This window comes from Urtica dioica, chromosome 1 (genome assembly GCF_054948205.1).
Source record: "Urtica dioica subsp. dioica isolate 48M chromosome 1, U.dioica_male_clone48M_v1_H2, whole genome shotgun sequence".
Classification (NCBI taxonomy): domain Eukaryota; kingdom Viridiplantae; phylum Streptophyta; class Magnoliopsida; order Rosales; family Urticaceae; genus Urtica; species Urtica dioica.
The window spans coordinates 47967006-47980380 of NC_142756.1; the positions used below are offsets into that span (position 1 = coordinate 47967006).

General features: G+C 47.7%; 1 protein-coding gene across 1 annotated transcript; it reads right to left on the bottom strand.

Annotated features, from left to right (window-relative positions):
* Positions 1-10989: 10989 nt before the first annotated feature.
* On the bottom strand, positions 10990-11517 carry LOC149407979 (uncharacterized). Its single transcript, XM_089622917.1, has one exon. The coding sequence runs from the start codon at positions 11515-11517 to the stop codon at positions 10990-10992; it is 528 nt and encodes a 175-aa protein (XP_089479043.1).
* Positions 11518-13375: the final 1858 nt, after the last annotated feature.

A 13375-nucleotide genomic window follows, 5' to 3' on the forward strand; every position in this document is an offset into this window, starting at 1 on the left:
GCAATCCGACCGGTCAGACTTTGGACTTCCTTGACACGTCGCGGAGACTTCATGTCAAGGAGCGCCTTCATTTTCTCGGGGTTCGCTTCGATACCTCGTCATCACACACTTGTTGGGGTTGAGCTTCATTTTGTACCGGCGGAGGATTAAAAACATCTCCCTTAGGTTGTCTACATGATTGGTAGCCAGTAGGCTTTTAACGAGCATGTCTTCCACGCAAACTTCCATAGTCTTGTCGATTAGTTTGGCGAAGATCCGGTTTACCAATCGTTGGTAAGTAGCTCCTGCATTTTTAAGGCGGAAAGGCATGACCTTGTAGATGTAGAGGCCGCGATCAGTGACGAAGGTCGTCTTGATCTGATCGGGCTCGTGCATTCGTATCTGGTTATAGCCCGAGTAGGCGTCCATGAAACTTAGCAGTTCATGTCCTGCCGTGGCGTCGACCAGTTCTTCGATGCGTGGGAGTGGAAAGCAATCTTTTGGGCAGGCTTTGTTAAGATCTTTGTAATCTATACAAATGCGCCACTTCCCATTAGGCTTTTTGACCATGACCACATTGGCCACCCACTTGGGGTACTTGGCTTCTCGGATGAAACCAGCAGAGAGAAGCTTTTCGACTTCCTCGTTTATCGCTAGGTATCGTTCAGGGTTTAACGTGCGTCTAGCTTGTACCTTTTCAGCGATAGTTTTATCATCATTCAATCGGTGCACAATCACATCGGGGTCTATACCAGGCATGTCTGCATGTGTCCACGCAAAGACATCCTTAAACTCCCGAAGGAAGGACGCGAGTTGAGTTTTGATGGCGAGAGGGAGTTGTGCACCGATCCTCACTACCTGGCCGGGTTTACCTTCGTCTAGGACGATCGAAGTGAGATCATCGGGGGTGTCAACTTTCAACCTCTCGATATCATCGCGGGGGTCTAATTCCTCGAGTTTCCGTGCGTTTTTTTTATCACACGGGTAGTCGTCTTCTAACTGGTAGATCGTGTTGACCCTTTTTTCAGCAGGCTTGCCGTCCACGCCTTGGATGTAGCATATCCTCGCTTGGGTTTGATCACCAGCCATGACGCCGATCCCCTCTTCGGTGGGGAATTTCACCAGTAGGTGATATGTGGATGTGATGGCCCTTAGTCTGTTCAACGTGGGTCGGCCAATGATAACATTGTAGGGCGACTCCTGGTCAACCAAAAGAAAGGGGACCATGTGAACGACTTCGATACCTCCGGTAGTTCCGAAGGTGACTGGTAAATCAATGATTCCTTCAGTCATGACCTTTTCTCCCGTGAACCCAAACAGAGGTGTCTGAGTCGGGACAGGGCTGAGCCCCCCGAGCTTCATGCGCTCTAGGGTGGTGTTAAAGATTATATCGGCTGCGCTACCGTTATCAATAAGAACTCTTTTTACCAAGTTGTTGGCCACCTGGGCCTTAAGGACTATAGCGTCATTGTGCAGGTGCACAACTCGCTTGGCCTCTTCATTGGTGAATTGTATCATCTCGTGAGGTACGGACGGAGGTTCCTCATAGGTGAGGTTAACTTGCCCGGCAAGGCCTTCTTGGGAGGCAGCTCTGAGGAGCTTCTTTCTTTGACGGGCCGAGTCCCCGTCTTGCAGGCCACCTAGGATGGTGGTGATGACGTAGAGTCGCGCATCGGCCGTAGCCGCGACCGCGGTGCAGTCGGTGTTGGCTGTGGTCCCTCCACCTTTCTCAGGCTGTGGCCTGTTGTCGGTGGGGGCTGTAGTTCCTACCATGCGAAGGACAAACTGTTTGAGCTCTCCTTTCTGGATTAATGTGTCAATTTGCCTCCTAAAATGGAAGCATTGAGCGGTCGTGTGACCATGATCCCGGTGGAACTCGCAATAACGGGACCGGTCGCGATATGCGAGGCCGCCTTTCATTGGAGTCGGAGCGGTGAACTTGTCACGCGCCACAGCGTAGATTTGCTCTACCGGGGCGTTCAAGGGAGTGTAACTCGAGTAGTCTCTAAAATTTCTCGCAAGATGCGGCTTTTGAGACATAGGAGGTCGTCTATCGGAAGCTTGACCTCCCTTGTTCACCCTTTTGCGGGGGTTGCCTGGCTCGTTGCCGGACTCATCCCGACGACGGGAGCTTTGGTTACCGCTCATGCGGCCGTCGAGGTAATCTTCCACCCTCATGAAGGTTTTGGCTCGGTTCATTAACTCGGCCATCGTAGAAGGGACTCTGCCGACGACGAACTTCAAGAAGTCTTCGGTGCGCAAGCCCTCGATGATGGCTGTAATTGCGTCACTGTCGTCAAAGCGGTCAACCTTATTTGATTCTGCGGTGAATCGGGTGAGATACTGTCTCAAGGACTCGTTATTCTCTTGCCTGATTGACCATAGGTACATCTTGGTCTTCTTTTGGACCATCGATGTAGCAAATCGTGCTAGGAACATGTCCTTCAAGTCTTTGAACGATTGGACGCTTCCTGGTCTTAAATTCTTAAACCACTCGAAACCGGGTCTGGTGAGGGTAAGACTAAAAGCCTGGCATAGAGCCCCAGGTGAAACGCCCTGCATCTTCATCCAAGTTTCGTAATGTTGGATGTGATACGTGGGATCAGTTTTCCCATTGTAGGTAGGGAGGTTCGGGAGTTTGAAGTTTCTCGTGCACACCTCAGCAAGGATTTGGGCAGTGAAGGGCGAGGAGTGTTCTTCTACGACCCCGTATGTATCACCGGCCAAGCCTCCTTCACGTAGATCACGCACTTCATTACGAAGATTGTGAATCATGGTGACGACATCGAGGCCAGTGTTGGGGGTCACTCCTTGTTCAGGATGAGTCACCTGGCGCCTTTCATTCGACCCTTGAGCCGTGCGAGGGTCCCCATTGATTGGGGCCACAGGGTTGTGACCCTTGCGAGCACTTAGCCTCTCCCGGAGGTCTTCACCACGGTCGTTCCGTTGGGCGGTTAGCCGATCTCTAAGGTCCGGCCCGGTGGTATTGGGGCGTGAGCTTCGAGCCACACGCCTCACTCGCCGAGTCGTTGGACCTTCCCTGACATCGCCTCTTCGACCGAGTCGGTCATGGGCTGAACGTCGGGAGGTCTCTTCTTGGGAGGAGATCGGTATCGCCTTTGTTTTAGGCGGCGGGATTGACGGACCGGCTTCGATCTCAACAGGGAGTTCTCCGTCTTTGGTGAGTGAAGTCTCGATGTCCGCTGAAATTTCCAAGCCTTCAAAGTCGGGGTCATAGTTATGTCCCTCGTCCATGAGGTCCTCGGATTCCCCGTGGGGGGTGCCCTGTGCAGGCGCCTTGCCCGCCAGTTGGCGGTGGTACCTTGCATTGGCTATCTTCAGTTGGCGGATTTTCTCCTCCATCTCAAGGATGCGGTCGTCCCGACTATCCTTAGGTGGAGGGGCGAGGGAGTGTGACTCTCGTCGTTGAGAGACTCCTCGTCGCCTTGCGCTCGGGAGCGCAGGAAGTATTTCTTCACTCAAGTTGCGTTTTCAGGGTTATTCACGCCCTCAGATCGAATGGGTGGTTAACCACTCATGTCTTTCTCGGGTTGAGAAGAAAGGGGTCAAGCTGTAGAAGGGATTTCGGGCTGTGTAAGTCAGGAAGTCCCCTCCTTCTAGCGCCAAAATGTTGTCGCACGAAAATGAACAACTATTAAATACCTCGGGCGGTTCGATCCAAGGCCGGACCAAGTGACCGCGCCCGGGCCAAAAATGGGAGCTCGTAGACCGAGCTGCAGCCTCCAGACCCTGAGGTGTGTTTTGGGGGGTGTGACCGTGCCAAAGGTTGGCTGCCTACGTACCCTTTAGTCGGGATCAGGTCAGAACGTAGTTCAATTTGAATGTCGGAGCTATCTTAGGCTCGGAGGCTTGAGAATCCAAGGCTTTAGAGTAGGACCCGGCTCGTAGCTTCTAGTGAAGACTTTAGAGGGGTCACTTTCCTCGTAGCTCTGAAGAGGAGCGCGCTCCCTCTCGTGGAGGGGGGTCCTTGTATTTCTGAGCCGAGGGAGGAGGAGCGCCCGCTCTTGGAATGTCAGAAGAGCACGGGAGAAGAGAGAATTCTTGGGTGAGAGAAGTGTTGGATGAATAGTTGTGGGGCTGAATCAGCGTGTCTTTCCCTCCCCCTAAGGGGGGGTATTTATAGCATTTGGAGGAGGCCTTGGGCCGCCCCCCTTGAGGCCCACCGGGTGGCCGGGAGCGGGGCGAGCGAGGCACAACGCCCGGGACGGCGCAGGGCGCGTCGTCTGGACGGGCGCGGGGCGCACAGGGTGTGAGACCTGGCCGGGCGCGGCGTGTGCGGCAGCAGGTGTGCCCGGCCGAGGCAACAGGGGCACTCGGCCGAGGCTGCAGGAGAGCTCGGCCGGGGCAGCAGGGGCGCCCGGCCGACGCGGCAGAGGAGCTCGGCCTGGGCAGCAGGGGCACCCGGCCGAGGCGGCAGGAGCACCCGGCCGAGGCAGCAGGAGCGCTTGACCGGGGCAGCAGGGGCGCCCAGCCGAGGCAGCAGAGGCGCTCGGCCGGGGCAGCATGGGCGCTCGACAGAGGCGGCAGGGGCGCCCGGCCGAGGCAGCAGGGGCGCTCGCCGGGGCAGCAGGGACGCCCGGCCGAGGCAGCAGGCGCGCTCGGCCGGGTTGCGGGAGCGCGCGTGGGCCGGGACGCCTTGGGCGCGGGAGCGCGCGCGGGCCGGGATGCCTTGGGCGCGAGAGCGCGCGCGGGCCGGGACGGCCGAGGCGCGGGGCGCGCGAGGGCATGGGGCGCTAGGTTGCGCGCTCAGGCCCACTGGGCCGGGGGCGCGGGTGCGCGCGCGCAGGGCCTCTGGGCCGGGGGCGCACGTGCGCGCGCGTAGGCCTTTCCGGGCCGTGGATGCGTTAGGCCGCTCAGGCCTGGTGGGCCGGGGCCCGTTGGGCTTCCGGCCAGCAAATCCGTGGCCGGTCTCGAATTGTTTTTTGAATTTCCGGTGTCCCAAAAACGACCGGTAACATTTTTTGACCATTCCTGGATCAGGTCGTCAGTGTTTTCATTGATGACATTTTGATTTACTCGAAGGATGCACAAGAGCATGAGCAACATCTTGGAATTGTTTTACAGACTCTTCGGGAGCATCAGTTATATGCTAAGAAGGAATGTGATTTTTGGTTTACATAAGGTTTAGGGTGCGTTTGTGTTCTGATGCAAAATGGACGTGTAGTTGCTTATGGTTCTCGTGAGTTGAAGCCTCACGAGAAGAACTACTCAACTTATGATATGGAGTTAGCAGCCATCATCTTTGCGTTGAAGATATGGAGATGCTACCTTTACGGGGTATGATTTCAAATCTTTTCTGATCATAAGAGTTTGAAATATCTTTTCACTCAGCGATGTCTGAACTTGAGGCAACGACGATGGATCGAGTACATGGAGGATAATGATTTTTCTCTCGAGTATCACCCTGGTAAGGCTAATGTTGTAGCTGACGCATTGAGTAGGAAAGGTGCAAGTGTTTTAGCAGCGCTAGCATTGCCGAATTAGTAAAGAGAAATGGTAATTGGGGATTACGATCTCAAGTTCTTCGAGAATCGTGAATCAGCGGTGATTTATAATCTGGTAGATCCACTGTACTTGGTTCAGTAAGTCAAAGAGAATCAGCAGCAAGATAAGTATCTTTTGAGCGTTTTGATAAGATTGCAGAATGGTGAGACTTTAGAACATTTGAATGCTCGAGGGGATGGAAGCTTGTATTTCAAGAATCGTTTAGCTGTTCTACAAGTAAAAGAGATCAAGAAAGTGATTATGGAAGAAACTCATAAGTCTAGTTATATCATTTATCCTGGAGCCAACAAAATATACTAGAATTTGAAGAAACTGTTCTAGTGGCGCAATATGAAAAGAGACGTCCTCGACTATGTCAGGAGTTGTCAGAATTGTCTCAAAGTGAAAGTTGAACGACAGAAGCCATGAGGAATGTTGCAACCGTTACCCATACCTGAATGGAAATGGGAAGAGATAACCATGGATTTTCTCACAAACCTACCGAAGTCACAGGAAGGTTTTGATACGATTTGGGTAATCGTGGATCGACTTACCAAGTCTGCACATTTCATCCCTATCAAAGTAACATACTCCAAGAGGAAACTAGCAGAAGTATATCTAGAAAACATGGTGAAGTATCACGGTGTTCCTTTGAGCATTACTTTAGATAGAGATACGTGATTCACTGCTCATTATTGGAGAAGTTTCCAGGAAGCCATGGGAACCATATTGAATTTTAGTACTGCTTTTCATCCTCAGACAGATGGGCAATCTGAGAGAATTATTCAAATCCTGGACGACATGTTGAGAGCGTGTGCTTTGGATTTCGGTAACAGATTGAAAGAAAATCTATCGTTGGTTGACTTTGCGTACAATAATAGGTTATGATTCTAGCATCGACACGACTCCTTCTAAAGCTTTATATGGGAGACCGTGTAGGTCTTATGTATGTTGGATTGAACCAGAAGGTCACGTTCGAACAGGAGCTACCATTATCGAAGAAAAACTAATGAGAAGATCGCGATCATTCAATAGCGATAAGATAGCTCAGAATCGACAGAAGAGCTATGCTGATAAGAGACGAAGGCCACTCGAATTCGAAGTAGGAGACTATGTACTTCTGAAAGTATCTCGACGTAAAAGTATCTCCCGCTTTGGAAAGAAATTGTCTCCTCGATACGTAGGGCCTTTTCAGATTACTGCACGAGTAGGTCTTATAGCTAATCGACTTACTCTACCACCTGAATTATCGTTTGTGCATGATGTCTTTCACGTGTCAATTCTTCGGACGAGCGAACCCGATCCTATAGCCATTGTTCAACTCGAAGTATGTCTCGTATGATGAGTGACAACCCAGGTTGTCGATAGGAAAATGAAGAGTCTTCGTAACCATGAGATTCCGTTAGTGAAACTTTTGTGGACACATCACGGAAGCGAAGAAGCGACTAGGGAGCTGGAGAGCGATATGATGGAAAAGTATCCGTACTTATTTCATGTACCCAGTTAGATCTTAAATTTCGGGACGAAGTTTCTCTAAGGAGGGGAGAACTGTAGCGACTCGAAATTTAAGCTTAATGTCGTAAATTAAGTTTAACAAAAGGACGAGGAAATTAATTTTATTAATTTTCTAAGAATCGTTTCCATTATTTTGGTTTGGAATAATGAGTTTATCGAATTAGTTTAAATATATTAAGGTAAAGAGAAATCTCGGAATGAAAGGAATGATTTATCGAGTTCGTCTCGAGTAATAAATTATTTTCCGAGGAAATGTTCCGGAAATTAATTTAAGAAGATAAATTCTCAAGGACGAGAATTAATTCTGAGAAACCTTGAATATATTTGAATTAATCGAGAACGAACGAGAAAATTCTCGGTTCGAGTCATTTAATTAAAAGTTCGATCGGTTACGGTTTCAGTCACAAAATTTTGTGACAAGGACGTGGTTGTCATGTTTTCCGGGTTCATTTGAAAGAAAACAAGGAAGAAGGGGTTTGATTGTAAATAAAAGGATAAGTATAGCATTGCCACGTCATCAAGAGTTTGGAAACTTTTTGTAAGTGATGTATATCACTTGGCCAACAAAGGCAAAACGCAAACCAAGAAAAAAAAGAAAGAGAAGAAAGAAAGAAAGAAAACAGAGAAGAAGAAGAAAGAGAACTCGGGGGGAGAGAGCGAGAGAGAGATCGAGTGAGAGAGAGAGAGAGAGAGTGAGACAGAGTTGAGCTCGCGGAGGAAGAGGAAGCTCGGCCGACAGCAAGTCACCGAGACCCGAAACCCATCTCACGCGGCCGCCGTGGCCGAGAGAAGAACGCGGCGAGCCACGAAGGACCGCCACCCGAGAAAGAACCACGAGGAAGGAAGGAACATATACCGAGGAGTCTGAATCCACGGAAATTTGGTAAGTAAATCAAACCTGAGTTTGATTTATGAGATCTAGGGTTTGAGATGAAGAAAATTTGGGGTTTTTCAATTTCGACGAGATTTTTGTGATATTAAGTGGTTATATCGTTGTTTGTGCTCGATTGATGATGATTGTGAATTGGATTGAAGGATTTGAGCACGCTTCTATGTGGAATTTTGATTTTTGGCCGAAAATTTACATCTAGGGTTCATGAACTCGTTTGTTTGGGGGTTTTGATTTTCTGGAGTGTTCTTGGATGATTCTTAGATTGATTATGCTTTGATTTGTGAGTGATTTTGATGTTGGACGATTTTACTATGGATTTTGGATTGTTGATATGGTTGATGAGCTCTGTTTTCGTGTGAGTTGTTCTGGTCGAGGGTCTAGGTACGGTATAGGCGGGCTACGCAAAGCCCAAAACAGCTGGTTCGGGACGACGAGGACACAGCCCGAGACATGACGGAGCTATCGCGCGAGCGTTGACGAGGCGAGACAGAGACCGGGTGAATGTCGGCGTTTCGGTTTAGGCTCGAAGACTCACGGAGCGTCCGTCTCGTTTTAGCGAGTTATTTATTGTAATTTATAAAATTTAAAATTATTGTATTCGAATCGTGCAAAGTTAGTACGTTAATATGTTTTACTTTAAGGACCGTCTCGGTGTGAGTTGTAAAGAAAAAAAAATGATATAAGTTATCTCGTTAATACCTTTAAGCTCGTTTACGGCTTTCAAGAGTTAAGATTCGATTTTGATTTGACGTCCGGATTCTCGGTTACGCGAGCTTAATAATAATAATAAGTTTGATTACGTTCTTTGGAGTTCAGAAAGGAAGAAACGATACGTGTTTTACTAGAGTTACACGTTCTAGTTTTTTGAGATTGATCGTAGTTTTTTGAGATTGATCGTCGTTTTTTGTTCTAGTTTACACGTTCTCGTATCGTTTGAAGTTTTGTTCCGAGGATATGTCTTTGGGTTCTATGATTCTTTTAAATCGTACGTTTGAGTTTGAGTATTGTGGATTACTTATAGGATTCTGATTCAGGATCGGTTTGATTTACTGTGATTGGACTCAAGACTGAAAGTCGTTTAGAGGGTTCACAGAGTAAGTGAACGTCTGGATTCTCGGTTGTAGTGAACGTTCGGGTTCACAGGACGAGCGAACGTCTCATGGAAGAGCGACTTAGACGCTTATTCTCGAGGTAGGTTATTATAACCCTTCTCTCTTGATTTTATGGTTTGGCCTCAAGTATATATTATTTTCGAAATGAAAATGGTTGCGAACGTGCCACGAAACCTAAACCGATTTTAGAAGATGTGGCGGAACTTCAACTCGGGATATCCGATTATGAAGTTGAGAATATTTTCGATATTATACATATATCCCGTATTTGCGAAATAAACTGTTATATATATCCTGATAGAGCCGGAAACGTATATAGATGAAGCGGAGAGTGCAATCGTATATTTAAGGGTGTGGAGAGTGCACCATTCTGATCAGAGGACTTTCACGGGTTATGTTGACAGGGGCTCGGGAAATAGTAGACGTTTAAATGGGCGTAGATGCACATTTAAATTCAATTGCATTTCTTGCATTTACATTTCTAGCATCAGCATTCCGTCATTTACATTTCTGTCATTTACATTCATGCAATTTACATTCCTGCAAATTATACTTGTGCGTGTATGGTGATTTACATGTATAAGACTACTATTATACTTGTACGTGTATGGTGATTTATGCGTGACAAGAATATTATTACTATAAAGTAAGTATTATTTTCGAAAATCTTTTTAAAAATCAAACCATTACTATAGCACCTACTGAGCATCAGGCTCACCCCTATTTCCTCAAATTTTTTTTATAATCAGGATGTGAGAAGGAGAAGGGTTAGGAAGACCTTGGGATTAAGTGTGGTCGAGAGTTTGAAGGTTTTCGCTTGATAGACTATCAAGTGTCGAAGCTTGGTTTCATTTTTTTGTTTTCTTTCTTTTATCTTTGGACTTGTAAAGTAAATAACTGAGTTTGCACCGTGGGTTGGTTTTCTAAAGTTTATCAATGTTCAATTATATTCTAATCACACCCCATTTTTCTCGAGGCGTGACAACACACCTTTCTTTTCCTCGAGCATCTTCTTGAGGTTGCTCTTTATCGTCTTGTTGACTGCTTCGATTTGGCCGTTGGTTTGGAGATGACACGGCATGGAGAATGTCTTGCTGATTTTAAGTTGAGCACAAATATCTTGCACTCGTGGATTGTCGAATTATGTTTCATTGTCGGTCACAATCGAGGCCGCGATTCTTTGGCGGAAAATGATGTTCTTCCAGATGAAGTTCGTCGTGTTTGTCTCAGTGATCTTGGCTAGCGGCTCGGCCTCGACCCATTTGGTGTAGTAGTCGTTGGAAAAATGGAATATTCATACTGCTTTGGTGCTCTCGGGAGCTTTCCAATGATGTCCATGCCTTATTTGGAAAAGTTTCGTGGGATGACAATGCTGCTCAGCGGGGGTAGGTGACTATCTCGGAATGTCGGAGAAGCGTTGACACTTGTCGCATCATTTTGCCCATTCCATGCATCTTTCTTCATGGTAGGCCAGAAATAGCCTTGCTTGAGAGCTTTCAGCCCGAGGGAGAGTCCCGCGGAGTGGTTTTCGCAAATGCCTTCGTGTACTTGGACCTAGGTCGAATCAATTTTATCTAGGCATCGGAGCAGCGGCGTTGAGTAAGCGCGCTTGTAAGGTACGTCATCTCTAAGCGTGTACTTGGAGGCTAATGCTCTCAATTTTTCGGCTTCCTTGCGGTCTTCGGGGAGTCCTCTTCATATGAATTCTGTTATTGGGCTCATCCAAATTAGCCATGGCATATGTTCAATTATTCTGACTTCGTCTCGTGAGACGGACGTTCGTTGTAATGATTCGATTGGGACAGACCCCAACCCTTCTTTGTCAATGTCGGACCCGAGGTGAGCAAGTGCGTCAGCCTCAAAGTTTAGTCGGGATCCGGAGGACATTGAATAAGCAGAAAGTGTCGAGCTTTGAATTCGTCTTTGCCAAGTAGGCGATGATGTTGGGTTCTTTTGCCACGTAGTCGCCTTTTCGGCTTTAAGTTTTCATGCTAACTCCAACCCTATTATTAAAGCTTCGTATTCGGCCTCATTGTTGAAGGCATGAAACTCGTAGTGGAGGGCGTACCATAACTTTTCCCCGTCGGTATTAGTTAGTATGATGCCGGCGCCAACCCCTTGAGCATTGGATGCTCCATCTACATGTAATTCCCGTATGGAACCCATCGGGTCGACCTTTCTTTTTCGAATCAATAAGTCATTGGTTGTGTCGTCTTTTCCTCTTCCCATGTCGGGAGTGTAGGAGAACTCTACCACAAAGTCGGCTAGGGCTTGACCCTTCATGGCCATCCTTCGGCGGAACTCGATCCCGTACTCACTAAATTCTCGTGACCAAATCGTTATGCGAGACGATGTTCTCTTCCGAAGAGCTTTACTAATCGCATGCTCAGTTTGTACGATGATAGGGTGGGTTTGGAAGTAAGGACAAAACTTCTTTGCTACCATCACAAGAACCAGAGATAGATTCTCGATTTCGGTGTAGCGTGTTTCAACATCAAGTATGGCCTTGCTCATAGATCAGAACGTCGTTTACTGCTCTTTAGGAGATGGCGAGGTAGGTGTAGAGCATCTCGTCTTCTTTTGGTTTAGACAGGAATGGTTGAGACCCGAAATAAGCCTTCATCTCTTGGAAGGGTTATTCGTAATCTTTGGTCTACTCAAAGCCGTCTGTTTTCTTTAGAGCTTTAAAGAATGGCTGACACCTGCGGTTGCTTTTGACACGAAGTGTGTTAGAGCAGCAATCCGACCAGTCAAGCTTAGTACCTCTTTGACTCATCTTGGAGACTTCATATCAAGGAGTGCCTTGATTTTCTCAGGGTTTGCTTCGATCTCGCGCTGGTTGACGATGTAACCGATGAATTTCCTTGACTCAACCCCAAAAGCACACTTATTGGAGTTGAGCTTCATTTTATAGTGGCGGAGGATTGTGAACATCTCTCTTAGGTTGTGTACGTGGTTGGTAGCCTGTAGGCTTTTAACGGGCATGTCATCCACATATACTTCTTTTTTTTTTGCTGATTTGATTGGCGAAGATCTGGTTGACCAGCCGTTGATATGTAACAATAGAGGCCTCGATCAATGGCGATGAAGTTCATCTTGATTTGATCGGGCTTATGCATGCGAATTTGATTGTAGCCTAAATAGGCGTCCATGAAACTGAGTAGTTCATGGCCGGCCGTGGCATCGACTAGTTCTTCAATACGTGGGAGTGGGAAGCAGTCCTTGTTGCATGCCTTGTTAAGATCTTTGTAATGTAGGCAAATGCACCATTTTCCGTTAGGCTTCTTCACCATTACGGCGTTGGCTACTCAATTGAGGTAGTTAGCTTCTTGGATGAAGTCTGCGGCGAGAAGTTTTTCAACCTCTTCATTTATGGTTAGGTATCGTTCTGGGTTGAACGTCCATCTAGATTGCACTTTTTAAGTAATATTTTTATCGTCATTGAACCGGTGCACTATGACCTCGGGGTCGATACCAGGCATGTCGGCATGAGTCCATCTGAAGATATCCTTGAACTCTCGGTGGAAGGCAGTGAGTTAAGTTTTGATGGCGAGCGAAAGTTGGGCGCCGATCTTCACAATCTGGTCAGGTTTGGATTCGTCAAGGATGACTGGAGTGAGATCGTTGGAGGTTTCAACTTTTTGAGTGTCTTGGTCTCGTCACGAGGGTTGAGTTCCCCAAACTTCCTTGCTTTGTCCAGGTCATATGGATAATCGTCTTCCAATTGAAAGATTGTGTTAACCCTTTTTCCAGCAGCTTTGTTGTCGACCCCTTGGATGTAGCATATACTGGCCCGGGCCTGATCGCTGGTCATGGTCCCGATTCTCTCTTTAGTAGGGAATTTCACCAGTAGGTGATAGGTGGATGTAATAACCTTTAGTCTGTTGAGCGTGGGCTGCCTGATGATGACGTTGTACGGCGATGGCTGGTCAACCACTAGGAAGGGAACCATGTGGACAATTTCGATGTCCTCAGGAGTCTCAAAGGTGACCAGTAATTCGATGGTGCCTTCAGTCATGACTCTCTCTCCAGTGAACCCGAATATGGGTGTTTGGATAGGAGTCGGGCATAGCCCCTCGAGTTTCATGCGCTCCAAGGTGATCTTGAATATCAAGTTTGCTGAGTAGCCGTTGTTGATAAGAACTCTCTTCACCAAGTTGTTGGCCACCTGGGTTTTAAGGACGATCACGTCATTTTGCTGGTGCACATCGCTTACCCTGTTCATTGGTGAAGTACATCGTCTTGTGGGGCACGAACGGAGGTTCCTCGTAGGTGAGGTTGACGTGGTCAGCAGTGCCTTCTTGAGACACGGACTTTATGAATTTTTTCCGTTGTTGAGCTGAATCACCACCTTTAGGACAACCTACTATGG

Excerpts from the sequence above, each read along its gene's own strand:
- LOC149407979 (XM_089622917.1), bottom strand. The coding sequence starts at position 11,517 with ATGAGCAAGGCCATACTTGATGTTGAAACACGCTACACCGAAATCGAG.